General features: G+C 40.5%; 1 protein-coding gene across 1 annotated transcript in view; it reads right to left on the bottom strand.

Moving 5' to 3' along the window:
* Window positions 1-20,521, bottom strand: part of LOC109038926 (peroxidase) — an 89,299-nt gene that overhangs the window by 16,773 nt on the left and 52,005 nt on the right. Inside the window, exons 3-7 of the mRNA XM_019054198.2 lie at window positions 19,808-19,884; window positions 13,763-13,853; window positions 10,403-10,594; window positions 6,971-7,167; window positions 3,978-4,151 (exon numbers count right to left, since the gene is read on the bottom strand). Coding sequence (XP_018909743.2) covers window positions 3,978-4,151; window positions 6,971-7,167; window positions 10,403-10,594; window positions 13,763-13,853; window positions 19,808-19,884 — 731 coding nt within the window. The remainder of the gene's footprint in view (window positions 1-3,977; window positions 4,152-6,970; window positions 7,168-10,402; window positions 10,595-13,762; window positions 13,854-19,807; window positions 19,885-20,521) is intronic.

Below are 20,521 nucleotides of genomic sequence, written 5' to 3'. Positions count from 1 at the left end.
CGAAAATTTAAAAAATAAGAAACACCCTAACTACCATGCTTTGCGCGCAATTTTCATGCGTAAATATGTATCGTTGCGCTTCAGCTCTTATCCTGTGTAGTTGTCCATTCTCGAATTGAATCAGCGCAACAAACTCGGAGGATCAGTTTTTTGCTCGAGAGGCGGCAATGTTAAGACCAATCACTTGATGAATCGACTAATCGCAGTTAATCAATGAACTCTGCCAGCTGACAAACATCGTCGCTCCTGCTGGGTACGGACGTACCTCCATTTTTCTCGTGGGCTTCGGAAAGCATGAAGTTACATGGACTGCAAGGCTCACGTGAAAATAGAGTTACGCTATGACGTCAGAGGAGCAAGGACATGACCGTAGTACCAGCAGAAAAGGGCAAAGACACAAGAGGAAGATACACAGATTAGCTACGAGAGGAACGGACTCGGAGGAAATCAATTTGGAGTCTTTAACGGTCTCTCTCCTTCATCGGAAGCTGTTCGGACCGTCGCAAGCGCGTGATTCAATAGCATTCGGACGTTTCTTACGTCGATAAACTCCGAGCGTTCGCTCCTTATTACCCGGATTAAACTAAACATTGGTAGACAGTAGTCCTCCTCGACCAACCTGCCTGTGGCACAATGGGCTTGGTTGAATATCACATGACAAGAAAATCTCCGAATGTATCGACAGGTCAACTTTAACACGGAGAAAAAAAACTTCGTGCGAGAGGCCCGAAGGTGAGGCCATATGGATCTCTGAAGTTTTCGGATCACGCATCCGAAAACTGGAGGTCCAGCTGCCGAAGTTCGGGTCAGACATCTGAAGTACTTCGGTATGTACCGGAGTGCTTCAGATTCGTCTTCGAGCTGACCCGAACTTCGGCAGCTGGACTTCCAGTTTTCGGATGCGTGATCCGAAAACTTCAGAAATCCATATGACCTCAACTTCGGGTCTCATGCACGAAGTTTTTTTCTCCGTGAAGGGAAGACTATGCTAATTTTCACCTCTTACTTCATAATGTAAAATCATGAAGGTAACGCGTAACGCGTAACGCCTGAGGCATGAGGCGCTCCAGACGGTTAGACTGTGAAGCTGTCAGGGGCCTACACTCTGGTTACAATTTAATTCCTCTATGTATCAGATACGGTCGTCTTCTGGACAAAAGAGCAAACTGAATTTTAAAGTTGCAAAATTTTCGCCCGTTAAACTGAAAATTTCATCTATTTTTCTTCAAAATCAATAAAATTTTGGACAGCACATCGAACTGCACATCGAAACTCTTCAAACAGTCAAACGGTTTTTGGGAACATTTTCCGGTCATGAGTAGTCTAGAACCCCTGTGCAGCCCTCTTTAGGGTATACCACTGACCTATGCCAATAGTATACATGAATTTTCAGTCCATTCAGCTCGAGAACTTTACGTACGGAGAAAAAAACCTCGTGCGTGGGACCCGAAGTTTAGGTCATATGGATCTCTGAACTTTTCAGATTGAGCATCTGAACACTTAAGGTCCAGCTGCTGGGGTTTGGATCACACATCTGAAACTTCAGTTCTTACGTCTGAAGTACTTCGGTTTTCCATGCACATCTGAAGAACTTCGGTTCTCCTTAAGTACTTCAGATGTAGACTGGTTTAGATGCTGACAAAACCTTCAGCAGCTGGACCTTAAGTTTTCGGATGCTCAATCCGAAAACTTTAGAGATCCATATGACCTAAAGTTCGGGTCCCACGTTCGAAGTTTTTTTCTCCGTGTATTTTGGATCTTACACTTCAAATTAGTATGTCTATCACATTCGATCGCAAAAATTTGCGTATCGCTATCTTGGCGGTCTACTTGATCGGATCTAGAGCAAACATACGCTCCCAGTGAGAGAGTGACATTGGCGACCTCGTGGTCCAAGTGCCGACGATGACGGACGGACGAGGGGAGGAGGGGGGCGTGTTCCGGCCGGCGGCGCGGCGGCACGCGCTGCATCGCGTCTTCGGCGAGAGAGGAAGAATTGCCGACTGCCGATTGGCGCGGGTCCAGGCGCGTTGATTAAAGCGTTCGATTACCGGCTGGCGCTCTCGGTCGAGGGACGATTTAATCGGGAACCGGGTCACGGTGCCCCGGCCCGGCGCACCGACCGCCGTCTCAGACGCGGCGTGCGTAATTGTTACGGCCGACCCGGGCAAACCGGGTGCACGCATGCGCGCTCAAGGTCGGCAGCTCGTCGAAGATGCACTCCCGATCCATCGATGCAATAATCCGTGGGGGCTCTTTTAAAATTTCACCGGGATCTAAATGCGGTACTCGCATCCTCATTCTTATGAAGGAGAACAATAGAATTCTCCTGACAGCCAATGGAAGACTCGGATCATGGACTAGATGATGGTAGCACAAGAAGTTCACTGTCAGATAAGGTATTACTCAGCCACCCCCCCCCCCTTTCAAAAATCAGGATGTGACTAATGGACTACACTTTGAAATTCAAAAATACAATTTCTGGCTCATTGGTAAAAACATCATGCGAAAATGAGTCCTTTTCTAGAGGAAAAGATGGAACTGGAGAGCTTCTGCACTTCCATTTTTGAACCCTCTTGGAGCAAAGTATAACAACGTTGAATTTTTGCGTTATGCAAGACCTCCTCTCCTCTTGATTTTATTTATTTAAGGAATGAGAAAGAATAAGAAAAAGCATTTAGAAACTCCCAGTACGCCAACGCGGCGCGGCGATGAACGAGGATATACTTTCTTATCCTGTCGTTTAAGTCTCCGAAGAATTCCATGATCATCGTTTGAACTAGATCTAAATTATGTTCCCAAAACGATTTAATTAATAGCGAACCGTTCAATTGAATCGAAATGAAGAATACTGACTCTATAACTTCTAGATTTTTAGACATTTTTCAGAAACTTTTGAGAATCAGCGCGGTTGAAGAAATTTTTAACAAATAATAGGCGCAGTCTAGGTAATATTAACAAAACATTAAGGCAACTGCAGTAATTGTGTGCGAGCTGTCCTTCGTATCAAAGTCAAAGTATCGGCAAAAACAATACACTTCTCATACTTTTCATTCCCTGATACCGCACCGCGAATTCGAATGCCACGAGCAGTAAAAGGCCCGCCCGCGCGCACCATACATAGCGCCTTCAACATCCTAGAAATACTTCAGGCACTACACCGTTTTACATGCGTGTGCAAATTGCCTATACTGCGCCTGCCAGAGTGTACAGAAAGTGCGGAGTTAGCGAATTAAAATTATTAGAAGCGCATTTTTTCTGCTGAAAACTTTGCAAGTGCGCTTCGCTTTTCATGCAGAGTACTGCTCAAGCACTAATTTGAGGATCAAATTCTCAAATACAAAAGGTGTGGTTTACACAGTGTGGTGTAGCCAAACATTTTTCATGAGAGAGGGAGGGTCTACGGTCAAAATCTCTAAAGGGGGAGGGGGGGATATGCAAACGTAAAATATTCCTAAAAAAAAAAAAAAAGACGTTCTTTGGAAATATTTTCCCGATCCTGGAGGGGGGGAGAGTCTAAACCTTCGGACCCTTTTCTAGTTTTGCTGCACAAAATGCGTCTTAAATTGAAAATCATTAATTGAAGGATACTTTACATCAAATCATCTTTGTGAGAGCTACAGGACCTCCTTAAACGCTCGCATAATTTCATTTCACGGCAGATTGAGGACGCACCTCGACTGAGCGAGCAACGAGTTGACAATGACGTCTCTGTCGCAAGGCACGAATTTTCGGACAATGTGCCTCCGGTGGACGTGGGAGTCTAAACGTTCGATTGTGGAGAAATTAGAACGAGTGACAAAACTGCTACGCTAAGAAAGAACGCCTTATGAACTTTCAGACGTTGCTGAATTCTCCCTAATAAAATATGAATTTTAAGGAAAACTTGTAAATATTTTCCGTACGAGTTTTTAGCTCAGCTCAAGGAAGGACATTACCATATTTTCTCAAAAGTTTTAATATTTGATCATACTCACCGAGCTTGCAGCCGGGCTTGGGTGACGGGAAGGATCGGATGAAATCTTGACATTTGACTTTGTATTTTTGGTAGAAATAATCATCCTCCGGGACCTCGATCTCTAGGCAGTACGGGTGCTTTAGTTGTGGTGGCCGGTTGCAACACTCCTCTGGTTCGTTTTTATTTCGTGGATCTAAAAACAGGCATCGTTGACACTTTAGTCAAAAATAATGTGTCAACGGACCTAATTCCATCAATGAATATAATGGTTCAGAAAACAATTTGAATACAACAATTCAAACAAAATTTGAATACTTTCTACCCTGATCACTATACTCAAGATCACCTCGAAAATTGGATATGATTGGAAAATCGGCAACTACGCTCGGTAACTTCTGTGTTCGCGAATCTGATCTATGACTCTTGCGGCATGGAAAATGAGACAATATTTTGCGCGGGTATTCTGCGGTTCTTTTTTTTTCTCTCAAACTGGTGGTGGGGTCCAGTGATGGTATTTTACATAGTTTCGCACTATGAAATCGCGGCCAACTTCCGGTGGCCAAAATTTTGGTGACCAGTTCGTGGCTCTATAAACGAGAACAAAACGGGTTCACCGCGGGACACTCGGGAACCGTTGCCCGTTGCGCGGGACCGATGCACTCCAAGTATACGCAGTGTCGCAACATTTCACGTAAAAATTTTCAAATGAAATGTATGAATCAGGTCGAGTGCTGCATCATCAAAAATATCAGAGATAAATATCCACAAGAAAACAAAGAAAAAAACGAGTAAGAGGAGGGATGAGAGAGAACACGAGAGAATAATTAAATCGGAGATGTTTAAAAGTAGGTATTAGTAAGGAGTACGAATTATCTCCAAGCCCGAATGTGGATAAAATTTGAAAAATCTAGTTTTGTCTTTTTGTACTCATTGACTCGTCTAATTAAACAATTTTTTTTTAAAGTATGCCATTTTTCAAATAAAAAACGCCAATCGATTTACTTTCGTAGTTCATACTTTAGAGACTCAGAAATTGATAAAGTTATAGCATTTCGTGAAAATAATTTTTGGTATGGAGTGTAAAGTTTATAAACTAAATGTTTTACCTGAATGGGTACCTAAAACTGAAATTAATTTTTTTGAAGGCCAGTCCAATTTTCTTTCCATTTCTCTTTTTGAGAAAACGAATTGCTCTTAACGATGGAAAAAGAATCCTTGCTCCTACAATGATCATAGTAGATTACAAGTCCAACCTGCTTTCTTAGTGTCAGTTACAATGGTATATTTTTGTGGTAACAATGCTTTTTGTCCCGATACAACTTTTAGTGCGAACAATACAAATATTGTTATTCGGACTGAGATTGTATTATTTGGACCAAACGCTTAGTTACCACGAAAATGACATTGTACTTACAACTAGAAAAATATATAGAGACCTAGAATTCGTTAAATGCACTCTAAGGGCAACGACTCTTTCTTTCTCCGTGGAAGTCCTTTTACAAAAAAATGTCTTATCACTCTTTGTCTTTAGTCTAATTGGACGTGTTTATATTAAGTATGTGCCAATAAATTACGTGAAAAGGAACTATCAATGTATCACGCAAATCCTATGCATACACTTCTATTTGATTGATTCATTTTCACGCCATTTCATGTATCATAAATACATCTCTTTCATTATGTGCGACTCTCAGAATGACAAGTTTAAAACCCCAAAAATAGGGACTGTTAAAATACACTGGGAAAAAAACCACATTGGATCTAGAGTCCAGACTCTTAAAAACATCGACAAAAAAAAATACTCTTGATTCAATCGGATTTTTGCTTAGATCAAGAACCAACCAAGCCTCTTAATACGAGCGGATTTTCTTTTGATTTAAGGAAAATTCTGATTGAATCAATAGTATTTTTTCTTGTCAATGTTTTCAAGAGTTTGGACTGTAGATACAATGTGTTTTTTTCCAGTGTACCGCGTGATTCCGCGCAAAAATTCCAATGATTTTTCCGGTGCGATTTCACAGCGCGGCGTGGTGCCGACGTGATGCGTGAAAGCGAAATTCGAGCGCGAACCAGAATCATGCTGCGGCTGTAACACCTCCGTTCCGGCAGCAGCGGCGCGCAGGGCAGCAAATACAGTGTATTTTCTATGGATTTTCCCTGCACTTAGGTGGTTTTGGTTTCGGTACGCCGTCGAGGAGGACGAGACCGTAGTCGAGAGGCCGCGGCCGGTGACATAACGCACAGCTCATAGCGTCCCGGCACTCCTCATTCTTTCGTCGCTCTATTGGCAAAACAGCGTAATAGACCCGCGGTTTTCTCGTCAAAATTGTACGTGAAGCAAGAATTGTGCGGCAAAATTTATTGACAGAAACTCTTGACTAAAAGATAAACGTTTATCGGTGCATAAATTCAAACTTCCCGCTAATATGAAAATAATAAGCTACTTGAGTTGAATAGGCAACTTCAATCTTGACGCTTTGATTCAGCTGTTGCATGTTGTTGGCATTTGAACGATACAGGGCGGGAAAGGAACACTGCTGGATTGAAATGCCTACCAGAACCGTTTTAATGCGCAATGGAGAATTTATAGGTGTCTGAACTGTGTGAATGGGTGTTTAAGTGGAAATCACAGAGTGAACTGAATGCAAGGGGTGTCTTGTTTTATAACAATTATTTGTGAAGATGTGACAAAATGATCTGATCTGCTAAAATGCATGTGTTTAAATGGGAAATGCCGCCAGAGGAAGTCATTAGTCGGTGCATTTTCTCATTTAAAATGTATTCGCATACTATTCTCAAATCAGAAGAAAATCGTGAAAAGTGCTGCGAAATTAGCTCTTAAAGCACTCTTAGATGAAGCAAAAATGTGCGAATTCTCCATTATAGGTTTACATTGACTCTGTTTTTTTTCTTGTTAGCGGGAAATTCAAATTTATCGTAATCGGTTTATTCTAATACCGAGGACTGATTCTCATGACCACTCTAAAGAACGAGATTATTAGGATTTCTTACCTAGAGGCATTCCAAACAAGGTAAAGTCGTGGTCCATGAATTGCCCCCAGGCCACAACCATGACCGTACCAGCGTGGTCGTGGAATCCTTCATCGGGGTGGATGGTCCGCGAGACTACCCTGGCAGAGGGCAGAGGGTTGCCCGAGATCGATACCCGTGGGTCAGATATTCCGTCTGCAAACGCTGGGTATATTAACCTGGAAAGTAAAGTACAGACGTACATCAAACTGTCGAGAAAGAATGCAAAGTAAAATGAGCACATTAGTTCAATTAATGATGTGCATATCCAGAGACAATGTAATGTAGCGACTCCACACTTTTAATTAGAGCAAAATAATCAAGGAAGGCAAAAGTCAAGATGATTGGTAATTATTATTGCTTGGTAGCAGACTTATTGGGCATTTTATTGACCCAGTCAGAAATCTGAATCGAGACAGTCTGATTTAGTGACTCTACCATTCTCACAATATCTGAGATATCGATGTTTGGTTGTTCAAATCACAATAATAGAATATAATCTCAAATCTGAACTTTAAGTGAAATTAAATTTATTAGTTCATTAGGATTTTGCAATGAATAAATCAAATATCATCAATGATGCAAAAAAAATAAAACGTGAAATTTAGATTGCAATAAACACTCAAACGTATTCCATCAACCTGACATGAATACGATAAAGTTATGTGTCTGGTTAACATTGAAACAAGCAAGCAGGAATGTGCAACAGGTGTCGTAGCCATTAAATTGGTTTACTACGGTAGCGTCGTGGAAAGTATAGTACGAGCGCAATGAGAAACAGTTGGAATAGTGGCAAAAAGAAAACATTACCTGAAGAGATACAATTTCATTGAAGTATGTGTCTTACTTCGAGAACCGCGCCAATCACTCTCACCGTCACGATCTATGAAACTCTTCTCACACACGTATGATTTTATCAACGCTTTTTCCGATAATGGCTTAAAAAAACTTACGCTAGTACAACATAGAAAGGAAAACGTTTTCAATGACATCTTGAATTGCTCTAATTGACTGAACGTTTATTTGGGATGCTCCAGATCAAGCGTTCACTCACACGTTTTTAGTATCACGCACGTGACCCTTCACTCTTCAGCTCGAAGGTAAGAGAAGACCGTGGTACGCGGTGGAGAGGAGGAGGAAGAGACAGAAAATAAATTAAGAGATCAGAAGATCAGTTTATTCTCTGGAAGCTTGAATTTTTTTTCCTGGTGAAAAGACACAGTGGTGAAGGCCAAGTTGGCCCGGTGCCCAGCTCAAAGTCCGTGGTTTGAATTTTCGTAGGGGAGCGTTCATAAGTTACGTAACATTCTAAGGGGAGAGGAGGTATATAAGCCTATATGTAGCAATTAGTGGTTCGTATGGAACACCGCTAATAGTAGCAAAGGCAACATATAATAATAGCACATATATCTGAGTGATGGTACGAAATACCTTAGTATACTACGAGATACCTTAGTATGGTTCACAGACCGATCGAGGATCATTAGCTCATTTACCACAATGGAGATGTTGCATGTAAGAGGAATTTGCGATTTGACTGTTGATTCTAATGTAAAAGTTTGCGAGAAACACGATGATGCTACTGTTTTTCTCTGAAATCAACTCCCAAGCTCAAAAAAGCTCTCAAGTTGAGGCCAAAATGGAGGGGATATCCCACCCTACCTTGAGAGTCCACCTCTACATCAAGACAAACTCCCCATGCAAAGATAAGGAACAAATACATTAGCAGAGTTGCCGTGTTTTCAGTTGTGGAGTCCCCAATTAAAGTGGCAGCCCTGTCAATGTATTTGCTCCCTATCTTTGCGAGGTGAGTTTGTCTTGATGTAGAGGTGAACTCTCAGGGTGGATATCCCCTCCATTTTGGCCTCAACTTGAGAGCTTTTTTTGAGCTTGGGAGTTGATTTCAGAGAAAACCAGTATAGCATCATCGTGTTTCTCGCAAACTTTTACAGAAGAATCAACAGTCAAATCGCAAATTCCTCACAAATGCAACATCTCCATTATTAGTGGTGTTCCATATGAGCCACTAATTGGATTATGCCATAGATTTTTCCCCTAGAGCGTCGCTCCTTTTTACAGGGGGTTGGGGATCAGTGCCAGTGGACTTTAACGCAAAGTAAACCACCCTCTTTCCCGTACACCACAGTTTTCCCATATGGCTGAAGTTTTTTTCCTACATCACGTAGCGCCACGCCGCGCAGCATTTCCATCCACGGTCAGGAGACTTTAACGCAAGTTTAGGAGAGTAAGCCATCCTTTCATTCGTGCACCACGGTTTTCCCGTATGACTGCACTCACTCTTCCACATCCAAGCTACCCTGTAACCGATAAAAACAACCGACAACTAGTCAACGGAGGCTCATTCCAGCGAGCTGAGACCTTAACCTTTGTTAATCTCCCGAGCTAGATGTATTAGCCACCGGTACATACTCATCCATTTAGGGTCGCGAAACTCGGCGCCTACTAGTGTCGGTGTTCTCACGCCGGATTAGATTGAATGGCACGACTCACATGCTGAATGCACCGCGCACGGCTCTTAAATGGAGGCACTTCTGTCTGTGTGTTTGTGTTGTGCTTCGAAGGTGACACACGTAATTCGCGCCAGCCCCGCGCCCGCGTTCACCAACACGGGTGCAACTTGTTATAACATTTGAAAGTGAATGTAATTTGCAAATTTCACTCGCCATTTACGGCCTGCGAATTTGCATTGTATCGCCGCGAGTTGCGGGTGGTTAGTCCGTCGCGGGGTTCTGCAACCGGTGACGGTCGTCACTTTTGAATCGTGTAAACGAGACAGATCTCTTGAGGGCTTTTTAAACGGCTCGACCCAAGAGAAAAAAATACCTCATTCGGTCTTTAGGATCAATTTCGTTTTCAGTTTCATTTTACTTGATTTGTCATTAAATAATGTAAATGATTAAGGCGAAATAAAAGTTTTAAGGGACAGTTGATCAGAAAATATTTCCCCCTCTTGAAATGGTAAAAAAATGGTGTTGTTTATTTCAATTCAACATGATTCTCCATGGAAATACTTTGCAGGGAAAACCCAAAATGAAAACATTAAGGACAGTTGCATACACGGCTTTCTTTTTTTTTTAAATTTGGTAGAAAATTAAAAGCCCTCAATAACAGGTTTCCTGCGTAGCAAACCATTTTTTCATGATTATCTTATAAAAATTGGGTTCCGTTTGGAGATTGCATCGCATAATAAAAGTATAGTTCGATGTCCAAAGTTGATTTTCTTTCAGCTTTATCCAAAAGCAGTCAGACGAAGAGTTTTTTCGAGCACTTTCTTTTTTCGGTCCCACAAAGGCTTTCGTCATGGGCACCTGTTTTTCACCATACCATACACGTATTATTGTTCATTGTTTCAACGAAATCAGATTAAAGGGATCTTACAGTCAATGTACAAACCTGGTGTAAGGAGCATTGGTGGCGCCCCAAGTAGGATTGTTGACGTTGTTGCAGAGTCCGTCCAACCGCCTGTACTTCCCTGGTCGACACTCTACGGTGGAGAAAATCGGGGGACAGATCTCTTGGATGAGAGTCCGCGAAGTGTCGATTTGAGGCAGTCCTTTTTCTATGTCATCCCGACTCAGCCCGTACCTGAGAGCATTCATGGACAAAAATGTTGAGATCAAGTCTTAGACTTTGGCGAAGACCATGCAATAAAAGATCCTCAATTGAACTACATTTTGCAGAAAGGCACTATAATTTTATTTTTCTTTAGGAATTACATATCGACATGGTCAAAGAGACAACTCATCTCCGTTTGCAACATTGTAGACTTCCTTTTATAATTTTAGATTTCTTTCGAAAACTAGCCAACGCAATTTCTTGAAAACTCTTTTGGTTTTTCTCCTCTGTTGGCAGAATATTCTCTAAAAATTTCACGCTCTAAAAGTTCCACAAAAAATATCCACAAAAAGAATAGATTTAGTTTGGCACTCATGTCTACACTCGGGTTTTGTGGTGGAAAAATAGGGTCTGGTTTAAAATGCACTTTGGATTTCACTCAAATTTTTTTAACGGTCTAGGTCTTTGACATTCGCCATATCAGCATTCAAACAGGTGACACCATCAACCACGATTATAAGACAAGCCCAAATGATTGGTTAGCAAGATGAATAAACCCTCATTCAAAAAAAAAGAGAAAAAATAGGAGAATGAAAGTCTCTATTTATGTTGCCACACCATTCTCAATATAGACTTATTTCAGTAAACAAGCTCCCTAAAAAATTTGAATTATATTGCCGTAATTGGCAACTATTTTTAAGTCCATTTTATCTTCTTAATCTATACACGATGACCTGCGTAGCTATTGTAATACCCGTCACGTCAAAATTTGCTTCGTAACGGGCGCGACGCTTTCGCACAAGGGATGAGTCTGACAGTGCTAGTTCGCAATCTGCAAATTTTGAATTTTTTATACTTTGTAAATAGAGTAGACCTTTTGCTAGCCGATCTGAAAAAAGATGATTATCACACTAGGAATCAAATGAAACAGGACTGTATTTAAGAATCTTGTATACCTAATCCTTTAATTTAAAAAAGGAAACGCTGAGAAATAATAGTATTTTTGCTCTTAAATTCAGTTCCATTTTGAATTCATATTTGGCGATGAAAGATAAGCTGTCCGTTTGCATGGCATGTGCCCAAAAGTAACATTATATTTATGTTTATTATTTCAAATAATTACTGATGAATATGCTATATCCATGCGCAGTTGACTCCAAGAAATCATTTAGTCATTTCCCAGACTAACTACGAAGGTGCGTAACTACATCCCAAAATTACAAATTTGACTCAAACAGTTCACTTTTCTAATAAGGATATAAGTTTGTAGTCTCTGTCCAAAACTTTGCTGATTTTTGCGCGTAATTATTGTAAAGAGAAAATTCGTTGAAATTTTTGTCAATAATGCCTAAAATAGTTTCCTAATATAAGATACAATTAACAAATGGCGATTTGGCAATGTTGAGATGAAGTTACGTTCTTTTGTCGGGACCACGATGATTTATGAGTGACCCCTGATAAGAGAAGAGCTGATATTTTCAACGTTCAATAATTCCAATCTTGCAACGTTTGAAGGTCTGATTAAGCTGTTGTGAGAGGCAGGACTTGGACACGTAAGCCATCAAATCTGATCATGGAGCAAGGGCAAGGTTGCTAGGTCCAGCGATAATACGTGAAATTTTTCCATGGAATCATATGGGGAAAATTGCAAATTTTTTATTGATATTTGGCAACAATGGATAGGGGACATGGATCAAGCCACGAAGCCACCGAGAACGAAAGGAAGCGCAGGGAACAATCGATGCGAACCAGGACGGACCCGCCAAAAGAAATGCCTATTCATGTCAGTAAACCTATTTCCCTCCCACCATTTAATTTCATCGCTGAGTTCCAAATCAGCGTGTTGCTCAACGGATGAGCAAAGTTTCTTCATAGCGGCGCCAAACAAAAGCCCAAAAATTGGGAGGGAATGGGCTGACAGACAGGGTAAGAATCCATCACCATCAGCTTGAATTCCCGTCAAAATTTCATATGGGATACGGAGGGGACCATTAGAATTTTTACACCCAACTCACAAGTATAAAAAAATAATATGTTTTTGTCCACTTTCTAGGCTACAAAAAACAAAAACCTGAGTCTCCTTACGTCAAATGAACAGCTAAATTGATGGCTCTTTTAAATCATCTGCATGTAATGCCCGCCATTTTCCACCTTAAGGGTCTCATAGGGCATAAGATAAAAGAGCCAGTCAGAAGTGGATCCCCCGGTGCCATAACTGTCATACCAGAGACAAAGAGAGACCCTTCTCAAAACTCTTAACTACAAATGGAATTCTTTACTCTCGAAGATTCAACACTTCCTAATGGATTATCATAAGACATCATCAGTCATACCAGGTGGATGATGAGCCTTGGGTGATATTATGAGCTAAACAAGTTTTCCAAACTTTGGTATGCTTGCAAAACAAAATACCTAACAACGTTGCTCAACATTCACCTACTATATAGGTTCATAGTTGAATGTTGGAGTCCCGAAAGTAAAACTATAGACTGATTTAGTGACTACGTCATTCGATATAATATCGAATCCTTGGTTCCAATGCAAACAAATACAGAACCACGTTTCTGATTCGCACCCCTTGTCCCACGGTGGTAAAATGCGTCCAAGTGTTTCTCCATCACAATCGGAATTTCGCGTGTTTAATGAGTCTTTAATTGATTTATGACCAGTCAATGACTACATTTCGATAAATTAATACAATTTACTCATGAGGGTTTCGTTGTGTTAAGTTTGTTTTGTTTTGAACGAAGAGCACGATATCATATCGAATGACGCTAGTCTGTAGTCACTATAGTCTTTTGCTAAGATAGCAATGGAAGGTCTCTCCTTGTCTCTGGATGAATGTAATGTCTATCTACACAGCTGCTGTGCTAAGGAACAGCGCCGTATGAACATTTGAGAGTTTCTAAATTTCTCCTTTGAAAATATGTATTTTTGAAGAAAGTTATGAATATTTTTCTTTGAAATTTTCAGAATTTTCAAACCAAACTACGAACAAAACTCTGTAAAAATTGGAGGAAAAATATTCACAGATTTCCCTAATAATTCGTGATTTGTCGAAGGAAATTTGACAATGTCTGATGGCTCATACGGCGTTCTTCCTTAGCACGGCAGAGAGACACTCTGTGTTTACCTGTTGTCCAACTTCAGGATATGAAAGGAACGAAGAACTTGGAGAGGAGGAGGGAATTTACTTACGTCCTGGTGAGCTGGGCGGTGATGTCGAGGAGTATTTCTCCGACGGTGGCGATGTCGGGGTGCCGCCACTCCCCCACGGGCTCGGTGAAACCTGGACAGATAAACGGAACACGAATCAAACACGGCTCTTGGCTCTAGTTTAATTTTTACTAATTGCTCTCGCCCCCGCTTGGAGTTGGAGCTCGATGATAAGGCTCGGCGCGGCGCTTGTTAGCAGCCGTGTTTCGTTGAGTAAGTTTCGATACGGAAACATTCCGATTAAAAACCGGGCGCTGATTGTTATTTACAAGCCGCTTTGTGCAATCCTGCCCGAGCAGGGCTTGTTCTTGTGCCGTATTGTCTGCGCGTTGACGCGAGGATCTTGATTGCGACCCGAAATGAGCGCCACCGTTGCGAATTTCGCATTTTCGATTTTGAATCCTCGTCGAACGACCTTGGTCGATGTATCGATGACCAAAGTGCAAAACCACGTGCCTTCGTTTTCGACTTCCTGTTATAAAGTAGAGTCTCGATTTTCCGCGATAATTGGGACCGGAGATACCGCGGATAATCAAAAATCGCGGTTAATCCGAAATTACAAAAGACGGCCGGAAGAAGTCATCGGCAAGACTGTATTTTGAAGGAATCAGTAAAGACTTTTACCCATGCATAAGAAAAAAATATAATTATTAACTAAGATTCAATAAACGTAACCTATTAAACAAATTAAACTTTATTTCTTGAAGAATTTCTCCGTTCGGTCCCGGTCGCTTTCAAGAGAGAAAAAGTAAAAAAAAAATTCCGCTCCACAGACCGCGGATAATCCGAATCGCGGATAACCGAGGCGCGGATAACCGAGACTCTACTATACTCTCTTTTTTTCCTGGGAAAACTTATCAAAGTATTATTGCAATCACAAATCACACATTTTTTTACCTGAGCCGTCGGTATCCACATTTCGCCGTTTTAAAGCAAATAATATATGTATTTTCGAAAGTTCAGTAAGTGAAATGTTTTTCCCTTCGGCATTTTTTGTAGGCACGAACTAAGGATTTCCAAGGGGACATGATGCATTGTTCTTTGGTTCATTTGAACAAACTTTCTTCTGCACAATCAGTGCAGAGTGGGTCATTATTGCTGTCAATCTCCCCGTATCCTTAATGTGATTTGATGGACGCTACATTTTGTGTCAGAACTACATGCGAAAAATCGCATCGATTAGTTCCAGCTACTTGTCATTTTTTTATTAACACACAGGAGACATGGACAGGAGACTAAATAATTCATTTACCAATTTTGACAAACAAATTCAACTTAATAAAGGCATGGTTTTATATGGTTTTAGAAGAAAAAGATCGCATTCGATACTGATATCGAAACTGCGCTCGAATGCGATAGTTTTCCTCTGAACAAACCATGCATTCAATACGTTGAATTTATTTGTCAAAATTGGTAAGTGAATTCTTCAGTCTCTTGACAATAGAATTACGATCTCAAAATTCGAGAAAAATGACGAGTAGCCGAAAAAACGGAACTAATAGATGCAATATATCGCATGCCGTTCTGACACAAAATATGGCGTCTATCGAATCACCTTAATGTAATACCGCTTGTTAAGCTTTTCAAAGACAATTTTCTTCCGTCAAGTATGCGTCAATTCAACCGAAAGCCACGCAGCTGTGAAAAAGCGCATGGACTGGTAGGGAGATAGGAGATAGGTACTGACCGCTGCAATTAAGCGAAATGTAATAGGTGTTTAATGCACCAATAAAATAGACTGAAGTGGCTTCGTGACACTGCAGAAGAGGTGATTACTGATAATCAATGTTGTCATATGTCCATCGTTGGAGAGCGAAAACTGTATGTATGAACCGTTCACTTCAGGCTTTTTTTCAAAATTATTTTCCGAGAAAAAAATTGGATATCTCGGTCATGCATAACTTATGCTATGGACAAGACCTAACCATAAATCCAACCTTACCTAACATAATCTAACGCAACGAGGAAAGTAACGTGTGTTCCTTGCCGAGACACAGTAAAAGTGACAAAACTACTGCCACTGCGCGCAACTATATTCGTGCTCAAAAGCCACTCATTTTGCCATCATAGTTTTTGAAGGCATATTCGGTAGAATGAGCCACACGCAGTTAGCATAGGAACGTGTGTTCCTCCTTCCTTGCCAGGATAGAGCGGAAGTGTCAAAACTACTGTGCGCAACTATTCGTGCTCCAAAGCCTCTCATTTTGCCATCACAGTTTTTGAAGGCGAACCCGACAGAATGAAAAACTTATTTTAAGGAGAGTAATCAACACATGGCCAGAGTCTTCTTACGCATATTCGATTTTTTCATTTACACAGTATTATTATTTAGGAGTAATTAAAAAAAATAACTTCATGCAATTCTCGTGACTGAGCGCGTAAGGGTACGTAAACTGCCAGTCCCAATTGTAGCAGTGATCGTGATAAATAGCGATTTTATCGGTTGATTATCGCGATTATATTGGCAATTTATCGCAATATTATCGAATAAAAAATTGCGATTTATGGTGATTAAATGGCTATGCATCGCAATTTTTTGCTCAATAAAATCGCGATCAATTTTCGTCGATAAAATCGAGATTAAATCGCCATATATCGCGATTTTTGTTGCGATAATATCGCGATAAATTGCCGGGCGATAAAATCGCGATTTTATTGCAACAAGATCGAGGATAATCGCTCACATGTTGATGATCCTAGCGATTTTATCGCCGACAAAATCGCAACAAATCGCGATTTTTTTCCGTTGAAAAATGCTACTTGGGGTTACTTATGCCAAGCTCTTATGGGTTGCTATGCCATAGTTTCCGATAGACCTGTTTGTTCAAGCCCATTAACTGTTTAGATGCTCAAATAATCGCTGCTGGAGCACACCAGGTGAAACGAGTACACCGCAAAGAATCGAACCGCAAACACGTTGAATATTTATACGCTTTACCAGCGATTTAGCTACCTTCTCTCTGCCAGGCTGGTCCCTGGCACGCATACTTCCAAATACATACCATGGCTCATAGATTAATGCAGCGGCTTGATGTTATACAGAAATTGAAAACTTTTATTCAATTCCCAGTGACAGTGATCCCTCCAGGCCGTCTATAAGACTTCACCGTTGCCGTTTGAGTAGGTAAAAATATCTGGGGTCAAAGTTCTTCCAGAAGAACTCTCAACAAATGGTGTAGTCGTGGCCATTTATGGTTATATGTTTATGATATATGATTTATTATATATGATACGTTGGTAATTTTATTACCAGGCTAGTAAACATATTATTCAAAAATAAAAATACCACGATTAACGATGACGGTTACTTTTAAAACATATTACAAACGAGACCCCAATAATCTGCAAATTTTAACTTTAGTTTTTTTCTCAATGTAGCCCACGGATAAAAATTAGTTCCATCACGCCCTACCGGCTGTATAACAGCAAAACGTAATTAATGTATTTGCCCCAGATTAATTTATTATTATATTATAATAAATTATGACAGTTTTATCGAAAGATCATTGACCCTAAAAGAGAAAATTAATGAATATAAAACAATTCTCTGATCCCAGTCTATTAATATTTAAGCCATATCTAAAATCTTCGAGAGAAAAAACACACACAAAGCTCAAAAGCACGAAGGGAATTTTCATTTTTTTATAAAAAAAAGGAAAAAAAGGAGAAGATAAGGAAAACACTTTTTTTTTTTAAAATTATGGATTTGCAAATAATCATTACAGGCGAAAAAAATATATATTTGCTCATAATTTTAAACCACACTGGAAAAAAATACGTTGGATCTAGATTCCAGATTCTTGAAAATATTGACAAGAAAAAGGACTCTTGATTCAATCCGATTTAAGCTTAAATCAAAAGGAAATCTGCTCAAATTAAGAGGCTTGGTTCTTGATTTAAGCTTAAATCTGATTGAATCAAGAGTATTTTTTCTTGTCGATGTTTTTAAGAGTCTGGACTCTAGATCCAATGTTTTTTTTCCAGTGCAGTACGATTTATCCCCCATGGAAGTTTGAGGTCACAAACTTATCGGCACCATCGCTAAATGTATCCGCGATGATATTGATAGATAATGTCTGATCGTGTGGTTTGACTCTAAGGCGAGTGCACTTCCATGCAAAAGCACGTGCGTGGAGTTGCCGCACCGAGATAGAATGCCTTATTTTTAAAGCATTCAAATGAAATTGATTGGACAATGCGGCAAAGCTGACGTGCCCGTGGGTGGCGCATAAATCTGTACGCACGGGCCGATCGATTGGTGCATGGATTGATCATTATCTGGCGGTAGCGCCGCACATGCAAAGACACAGGTTATCCACTTCAGACTCGGAGCCTTTCTTGATTTTTAACCAGCTAATGAAAAACCACGTAACTCTGGTGAAAAACCCCCGTGGTTACGCGCAGGCCCGCCACAAGGGGGGGGATACTGGGTCCTCGATACCGGGGCCCGGGCCCTCGAGGGGCCCGTGACGCAGGTGACAAACCACTACGAATTCATGTGTAACCCTTGTCTCGTAGGGAAAAGTGAAAAAATTACCCTAAAAATTCCGCAAAAGGTGAATAAAGTTTCAAAAACACGCTAGGGCACTATACAATTTTTCTTACTTTTTTAGAGATTTTCAAGATTTTGAGTATATGTAGAATGATATTTTTAGTAACTGTGTTTCATTTTCTTCCGTTGTCGGATGCTAAGAGGCTCCTTTCTGGACATCCTCGACTTCAATGGCTTAACTCCCTTGCCATGGACGTACGAAAGGGGAGTCCAGGGGGGCCCGGCTCCCCATAGAATTGAAAATTATCATCTGCCCCCTCAAAAAAAAATTTATAGATGTTTTGAATGCAACAATTCGAAAGTTTTTGGTGCTGAAAGTAAACAAAAAGGCGTAATTATTCTGCAAAAATTGATGGAAAATCTCCATCATAAGAGCTTCTTAATGCGTCCAAATAGATTTAAAATTTCAAAAATTTCCCGGGGAGGCCCCCCGGACCCCCCCCCCCCCCCCCGTGCTAGGGGCCCGGGCCAGAAAATTGGTACCAGGGCCCGAGATGGGATGTGGCGGGCCTGGTTACGCGTTTTTTTCACTCGGCATGACAGCTTTCGATCAAACGCTCAGCGCCAGCAAGCATTGGTTTTGAGATGTACACCGGAAAAAAAAACACATGGAATCTAGAGTCCAGGCTCTTAAAAACATCGACAAGAAGAAGTAATCTTGATTCAATTGGATAAGAACCAAGCCTCTTAATTTAAGCGGATTTTGTTTTGATTCAAGCAAAAATCCGATTGAATCAAGAGTATTTTTTATTGTCAATGTTTTCAAGAGTCTGGACTCTAGATCCAATTGGTTTTTTTTTCTAGTGTACAGACATAATGGTGATGGAACGATACGATCCCATTAAGGAACGAAAAGGAATGTCAAGCTCCATTCAAAAAATTTAAGAATGTTTTCTCTATCTTTTCTCTGTGCCAAAGCCAATATATTTCAGAAACCGCGCACTAACAGTCCAAGCAATGTAATTGGGTGATACAAAAGTTAGGACAACGCCATTTTTTGATTAGCGATAACTGGTTTGTTTGCAACTTGTAGAGCATGAATTGCGCCAATTGACTGATGAATGTTGGGGTAAGCACTTCACCGGGTGAATTTTTAAAAATTAGACTAGATTTGCTAAAACAAGTGCTGGACTGGCCGATAATTAGACGATATTGAGCGTTGACCCCTGAATATTATACTTTCACACTGTGGTGAAGATAGCACTGTGGGGCCTCTAAAAGTAGTGTATAGTCTCTGGTGCATAGCAGGTATGTAGTCTCTGCATAGTGGGTATATAGTCTCTGGTATATGCTTAGTATATAGTTTCTGGTATAAAGTATAAAGTCTCTGATATATAGTATATAGTCTACAATCTCGTATAGAGTCTCTGAGTCTTGGAGCTTATCGTTGGCAAACCACTCTGCAAGTTGTGTTCATGAGACACTGTATCATCTATGAATTTGCTAAGGTATAAACATTATTTTACCATCCTTACCTATTCGTTTTCTGGCATCAAGATAGGCTTGATTTATTGCATCATATGTGATGCAGGTAGGTGGTGGCTGGTATCCCCTGAAACAGAAAATCACATTTAAATTATCCCTTTGTGTCAAATAAAACTGTTTGCGATTGTACTCTGACTAATCAGAATGAACTTTGTCAACGGCGTGTTACAACTAGAATGGCTACCTAGTTATACATCAACTAGATCCTTTTTAGATAAAACCAGTAAAAAACTTTTATGGTGAAGTATTTGAATGAAATTTTCGAAAGTCAGGCACACTATAAACACTGAAGTTCTGTGTCACTTATGGTTTATTATACTTATCGCATTGATTGCATTATGAACGATCGGGAAATTTTCTGCTTTTTTTTTCTTAAGTGATTTGACCAACGAGACTGAACTACGTCAACAGCATGTTAAATCTAGAGTGGCCTAATTGACCGCTTTCTTCCGAGTGGTGTAAGGTGTAATGCGCCGCACGCTCGCAATTGTGCACCCGGCAATCAGCGAATTGCCTGATCCGGCAAATTAAGCTGCTCATATCGGCGTGACATCCGTCTCGTTACTCTTGTCAGTTGAAGATCATGTGGACGTATTAGGGGTAAAAAGAGGTATAACCATTATGGAATGAGCTCTGTCATGCATGTATTCTTATGGGTCTCAGAGGTCAAGTCACAATGGAGACTGTTCCTTTTGATGTAAATA

The sequence above is a fragment of the Bemisia tabaci genome, chromosome 1 (assembly GCF_918797505.1).
Source record: "Bemisia tabaci chromosome 1, PGI_BMITA_v3".
Lineage (NCBI taxonomy): Eukaryota > Metazoa > Arthropoda > Insecta > Hemiptera > Aleyrodidae > Bemisia > Bemisia tabaci.
The sequence above is the reverse complement of the archived record's forward strand: the minus strand, read 5'-3'. Positions and strand labels throughout refer to the sequence as shown.